This window comes from Cryptotermes secundus, unplaced genomic scaffold (genome assembly GCF_002891405.2).
Source record: "Cryptotermes secundus unplaced genomic scaffold, Csec_1.0 scaffold1044, whole genome shotgun sequence".
Taxonomy (NCBI): Eukaryota; Metazoa; Arthropoda; class Insecta; order Blattodea; family Kalotermitidae; genus Cryptotermes; species Cryptotermes secundus.
Window position 1 is genome coordinate 500,810 of NW_019738363.1, and position 7,278 is coordinate 508,087.

The window sequence follows — 7,278 nt, forward strand, 5'->3', positions numbered from 1 at the left end:
ATTAAAATACAAAAATTTAAGCATCGAAATTCAGCGAATGTGGAATGTGAAATGTTTTGTGATACCAGTGATTATTGGAGCCACGGGTACAGTTACCAGAGGGCTGAGGAAACATTTGGAACTAATTCCTGGTAAACACTCCATAGATTCACTGCAAAAAACAGCTATCCTGGGAACATCACACATACTACGGAAAGTGCTACAGTGCGAAGCTTGAAGCCTGAGTGGTGAGGTGCATCACTGGTCCAAGCAAAGGAATACCAGGAAATAAACCTGTGACAAGAGATGATGATGATAATAATAATAATAATAATGGGTTTCGCTTCCCGGCAACGTCAAACATTTCGAGACCGTGTCCAAACCATCGAAATCCCACTGTCTCATACCCAGTGGATATTATTAGAGTGTTCAGATTAGGGTAAAGCGCTCGGAGCGAAAGACTAGTTCTGTGTAAAAATGAAGAATGAATGGAATTTCACACTCTCAAACCCCTTCATGGAGTCACGCTTGAGAAAGCCAATCAATAGCGCAGGTGGCTTCTCACCTCACATGTCGAGTCCCAGGTCAGCTCTTGTGGAATTTGTGCTGGACAAAGAGGTACTGGGGTAGGTTTGTGTCTGACCCCTTCGGCTTGTCCCTGTCAATTATCAATCCATCAGTATTCCATACTCATCTGTCATGAGTGGCTGGTACAGTATTTGCCAAAGTGCTGTAGCCCCAATGTAGATCTGCATTGTACTGTGGGAATTTAAACGTGAACTACCGTATTTACGCGTGTATAGGCCGCAGCACAATTTTCAGACAGAAATTATAGAAAAAAATAATTTTCTTGGAATATTATTTCAGGAGTAGAACATCCTGTATTACTACGTAATTACTCGTAATTATGAATACAATTTTTTTAAATGAAGTGTGATTTCGAATATTTCGAATATAAGCCGCACCCCAGTTTTCCTCTTGAATTTTTGGCAAAAAATGTGCGGCCTATACATGCGTAAATACGGTAGTAAATTTGGTATCGATGCGACAGATCTCAAGGTAAGAGAGCGCGAGTTTTTTGAATTGATTTGTTGGGCTCACGACAAGCGCAGACTTGCGACATACCCCCCACTGACCTCATTCTACGAACTGCTGTCAACTACAATGTACCTTAATATTGTCACGTAGTATGTGTGTGACTGTAGAAGGGGTTTCAACTGGTGAACGGATTTATTCACAACTTATAAATACGACTTGGAACTACAAGCAATTACAGCGCCGACGCTAATCGCCACAGCATCCGCTATGCCTTTTACAGTCCGCTGTGCCTTCACCAGCCGTTCCCTGGCAACGGGTCCTAACAGTTTGGATTCTTCAGCTTCCCGCGCTCAGATCCTCTCTTCACAGCCTCCCGTATGAAAATCACTTTCAACTGGCTTTTTCCTTTCCTTGTAACATCTCGGAACGGACCACGTAGAAACGCCTCGTTTCCATTGTTGTATTCAAACCGTTGCATTATTAAGAATCTATAACCTAGCAACAGGAACGTGTTTACCGTACGTTACGTAGTAACAGTTTCTGTTTACTGATTTATCGCCTAGCAACGGGTCTATACGCCACATTAAAGCAGTTTATGAGCTTAGTCTCGCGGTCCTGCTTCTGCTATGCCTCGCATAAGTATCAAGCATTGGTAGAATTGTAACTGGCAGGGGGAAACCGAAGTTATCGGGAAGGTTTTACCCCAGTGCCATTTTGTCCAGCAAAAATTCACGTTATGGAGCCAGGCCAATGTGTTATGAAGCCGCCTGAACTATGGCACCGTCCGCTTAAACACAACTCCATTAAGGCGTTTTGAGAAAATGGTTGAAAAGTTCCATTCATTATCAATTTTAACGCTACTATGAGTTAAAATTATTAAGTTAGCCTGTGTCCGCACCAAAATCTGAACCCATGACTACGTGAATACGAAACAGGCTCGGTACCCACTTGACCGAAACGTCCCGTGTGAAATTTTGTTTAAGAAAACGTCTGTTTCCGTTACAGGTACATCATCACGACCTTGTGCGGAGACAAGGTGTGTTACTGCCCTCCTGTGGTGGTAGCCACGGTCTTCTGGATAGGGTACTTCAACTCCGCGCTCAACCCTCTGATCTACGCGTACTTCAACCGAGAATTCAGAGCGGCCTTCAAGAAAACACTCCAGTCCTGTTGTTACCACATCCTGCTCGTCAGGTCGCGTAGCAGAAACAGGTTTTGCATGAACTTGTGCAGGAGACGCGGCGAGAATGGTCTAAGGGACGGGGAATATGCCACGAGGCGAGATATATCCAACAGCAATGCATCTTCGGAGATCCACATGAATAATCATCTAAGATCGAACGGGGGAGGCACAAGAGATTCCTCTGGGAGTGGAGGTATAGCCCAAAATGTTAGCGACGTTATAGAAGTAAACGAAGGTCAATTAGAGGACGTAATTTAATGTTATAAAGCTATAAGGAAAAATATTACGTGTAACAGCCTCGGTATGCTGAAACTTACAGCGCTTTACACGCGAAGTGATTTTTCTATTCACAGATATTGCATTAAGGGAAGAAAAGATTTCTGTTAGAAGGATTTCATAGAAGGATGAAATTACTGCCTGTTTTAGGTAGATCTTTCTTTTATTTAACGAGGTTTTCAGTATTATGTAAGATCTGAGATATTCACGGCGATGACTATGTAACATGCTATCTTCTGGGATGTGACGCTGTGTAGATATTGTATAAACCGACGTTTAGGAGGAACTTACGGCCTCCATCTTCAGAGTAAAAATAATTAAAAATCCACGAGCGAAAAATCAGCGTGAACAGTTGGCTGCAGACAATATTAAGACATGTGCCATCGGACAGGATGATCAATGAATGAACCGCTGGTACAATTAAAATTTGCAGGGGAAGCAAAGTACTTGGAGAAACTCCTGCACATGATCATATTTTCCACCACAAATCTCACATCACTTGTCCTGAGATGGAACCTGATTCGCAACAGCTGTGGGAAGCCAGGGACTAGCCGCCCGTGCAACAGCAAGGCCCTCTGTTAAATTCAATATAGGAGTCGTATACTGCCCGAAATAGAAGTTGAGATTGTCTCTGTTGCAGTGCCTCCAGTGCTATTGTTTCGGGCCTGACACTATAATTCCGACGAGAGAGTGACCTCAGGTATCATCCTCCAGCATAGTTCCGCTCGGAACAGTGTTGGCCGACAGTGACATGTTCGCCAGACATGCCAAGAATAACCTGGCCGTGCTATAATTCCTTGAGTTTGTGATCACACGCGTTTCTGTGAGGCTCACATCTGACAACAGTGATACTTGCTAAATCACACAGAGACGGGGCCAGGGGTCTTTAGATCCCGTAGAATTGTAAGAAACTGAAATTCAACTGACTTCTGAACTGTTAATAAAAGCTTCCTCGAACAAAAATTCAGAGATTTACCTACAACAGGCAACGTGTAAAAATTTCATATGTTAATTATATCTGTGAAATTTTTAGGGATGTTTTAAGAGCTGATAAATTATATTGTCGATTATTAAAAAAACACAGCACGATTTCAAATGTTTGCGTCACACAAACCTACGAGGACTGTACTGAAAAATGTTTATTTTTTGAGTGACGCATTTTGATAAAATTTTATATAAGGAATTAAGGGCAGAATTTTTCAAAAAGAGCTTATGCGGATCTATGGACATGCTATCGAAGGCATTTAACCATATTGTGTCGTCTGAGATGTTTATCTAGTGGCCAAGTCTATTGTAACTGATGTGTTAATTAGTACAATCTCCATTAATATAAAGAGCTTAATTTAAACACTGAATTGAATTACATTAAATACTGTAAATAACAATAACAAATGTTGTACGTACTGCTAGAAATTCAGATAGTACTTCGTAGTAACTATGATTTGTCTGTCACTTTGCTGCAGAAACTGTAATGACATATTTTAACGTCCAACTGAATTCAACACTTCGTAATGTACAGCACACAGTAACATTAAAATATATTAATGAACTTGTACAGAAGATTCGTCTTATACGTAGGCTCTGCTACTCTCTCAAAGAGTTACAGAAGAATTATTCATGATATTGTCAGGTCATAATTCCTTGAATTGTGTATACTGCTATATCTCCTTTTTGTTCATATGTTTTTTGTTGTAACATACAGAACGTTTCATGAATTCATTACCACTTCATGGAGAAATTCTAAAAATGTTTCATTTGCACTTGTAGTGTGCAATGAACGAAGAATTTTGACTATCCTTCGTTATGAAAACAAAGGATAATACTGGAAAATATTAACACAAGAGACAATTTTAAATATTTTTCCCCAAGTGAAATTAGTAACAAATTTATGAAACAAACTGTATATAAAATATACCCTATATTGTATATATGTAAATTTAGTATGAAATATTTGTATTAGCAAATTAAAATTGTTGTATGATTTCATCTTTTCCAACGGTTGTTGCGAAAGGCAACGTATAGGAAATTATTTCCATTTATTTTTATTATCAAGGCTGAGCCAATGTCCTTCAGGGATGGAAAACGAACCCTTTTAACCATTCCTTTCACTCTGAAGACAAAATGAAGTCGCGAACTCATAAGCAGGTCACAGAGAAGCGACATGACTTGAATCAGCACAATATTCAGTCAGAACCTGAAACTCGCCATGGCCTATTCTACACAATTCCTTGCTCTTAATGTTAGTTGACAGACAGACACAAATTTGCTACACATCTGAAACAAAGCAATGGTTGTTGTACTAGAAGCAACTAGAAAGCCATCTACTGGCAACGTTCGTTAGCAGTATTACTAAAGTAAAACACCAGAAATGGCCGATAATATTCATCCTGTGGGGATGACTGATGAATATAATATGATTTTTCGTAACGATGCGTGGTTTATCCGCCCCCAGTGTCACTACGACCACTGGCATCAAGAAAATTGTTAGGGCTAGTGGTTTTGCTCTTATGAGGTATGAGATTAGCATTACAGGTGCAGGTTTCTATACTGCTATTATCAACAAGCAGTCTGTTCATCTGAACAACTCTATCAGTCTAGGGATAATGAATATGTACTTCTTTTGGCGTATTTTGGACTTCACCCATCGTCTGGTATGAAAAAGACAAAAAACCACGACGTTTCGCAGACTGGATCTGTCTCCGTCTTCAGGTGGCTAGGGAAGGATAAACCTACTCAGTTGGGCCCCTTAGAAAGAGCTAGTCTCAATCACTGACGATACCAGACGATTGGTGAAGTCCAAAATAAGCCAAAAGAAGTACAGTATACACCATCGTCAGAATCCTTTCAAGTCGATAATGAATATGTTCCTTAATTGTATGACCAACACGTCACAAATGGATATAAGACGTAAAACATGTTACATTGGAACCCGTATTTCTCGACTGTTCTCCACCAACCCTGATACACTTGTCCCATCGCTTTACCGGTGCGTCGAAACACACAGCATGAAAGTTTTTGACTGTTATCTCAGCCACTTCTGTACCTACCTTTCAACCTCTTCGTCATCAGCGAAACGTTTTCCACCAAAATGCTATGCGAGACAAACACTTCCCAACTTAAACATGAAATATGTCTTTATGAATATCTTTTACATTGAGTCTTTTTGCTCATAAAAGACGCACAACAGAACGGTCGCAGTTGCCTAGCAAAATGGGTAGTCCCTTGTCTGGCTTCACTACTCCGGCTTTCAGGCGTTTACCGAGCCATTGTCTGGCAACGGACGACCCGATCCGACTCCATTATTGCGGTTTTAGTTGTTATGTCACAATATTTATATAGTATCGGGTATAATTTCTTAAATATTTTCTAGACACAGACTATGTGCACTGATAAGTTGGGTTTTTGGACTTTATTCATCGTCCTGGTTTTTAAGATAACAAATGAAAACACGACGTTTCGGAAACTGGATCTGTTTCAGTCCTCAGGTGAAGGAAAACACCTATTCAGTTGGGTCCGTTAGAAAGAGCTAGCCTCAATCACTGGACGATTTGTTATTTGTTATCTTGAAAACCAGGACGATGGATAAAGTCCAAAAACCCAACATATCAGTGTGTTATAGACCATCGTCAGAATCCTATAGTAACTACAGACTATGTGGTTTAGGATACAGAAAAATTTAACTAGAAATATAATCGTTTAAGAAATTACATTTTATTATCGAAAACCTTGAATTTTTGGGGTGTAATTAAATTTCTATCATGAATCAAAAAGAAATTAATCTGAAAGAGACAAGTATTTTATTTTTAAAAAATATAAACTAATCACTGTTTAAAAACATTTGGGTAAAGAATGTTCATAAAAGCATACATTTTTCTGGAGGTAAAATACTTGAAATTCGCTGTTATGTTATGTAATTTGCAATGACATATCGACCTGCATGATCGGGACATATACATCTGTTATGTGTGCCGATAAAAACAAAAAACACGCGGTTAATCATTTGTAAAATCCATAATTATGTCGTTAAAAACTAAGTTGACCTACAGTTCGAGAGAAATGTGAAATTTTCAATACGATTTATAATCGAAGCCATGACCTCCTGCAATAAACATAATTGCGTTTCGTGTTTCATCGTAAGCACTTCTGTGTAGTTAGCGCGTTAAAATGATTTGTCCTCTAATTTCACATATATCTGTGTAAGTATGTCCCTTGCGATCTTCTTACACTGCGATCTACAATATAATTTTGAAATACAGCGTTAACCCCCCCCCTCTAAAAATAATACCAGCGTCAGAGTCAATGCAAATAAGGAAGTAAATGACGTTCTATTTTATACACTGAAACTAGAGGTGACAGTAACAGAAATGGATAAACAAAACAAAAATTAGTTGCGAATATTAAGTAATTAATACTGCAATTAGTTTCCGGAGTAAAACTGTCCGACTTCGAAATAAAGATGTTCTAAACTGTATAAAATTCCTCATATGAATCTAAAGTTTTGTGAAGGAAATTTATATTAATTCCAAAATAAATATTGTATTCAATATTTGTCATCTGATACACCGCGTTCCGCTTGCGCGTATATTTCGAAAAAATATGTTAATTTATACCATTAAATATCCATTTACCTTTCTGCAACAATACTCTACAAATACAATGAATTGTGAGCTGTAAACTTACAGAAATGGCAATTAAATTTTTGAAGTAAGGCACAAACGATAGAGTTTGTACAAATATCACGACCTAATTTCCTTCAAATATATGACAAATCTTTGTTAAAGAAATACCCATATGCTTATACA

At 38.7% G+C, this 7,278-nt stretch overlaps 1 protein-coding gene across 1 annotated transcript in view; it reads left to right on the top strand.

The window, feature by feature from the left end:
• Nucleotides 1–2,678, top strand: part of LOC111870962 (octopamine receptor beta-1R) — a 134,669-nt gene extending 131,991 nt beyond the window's left edge. Inside the window, exon 3 of the mRNA XM_033754056.1 lies at nucleotides 2,023–2,678. Coding sequence (XP_033609947.1) covers nucleotides 2,023–2,458 — 436 coding nt within the window. The 3' untranslated portion in view covers nucleotides 2,459–2,678. The remainder of the gene's footprint in view (nucleotides 1–2,022) is intronic.
• The last annotated feature ends 4,600 nt before the right edge of the window (nucleotides 2,679–7,278 follow it).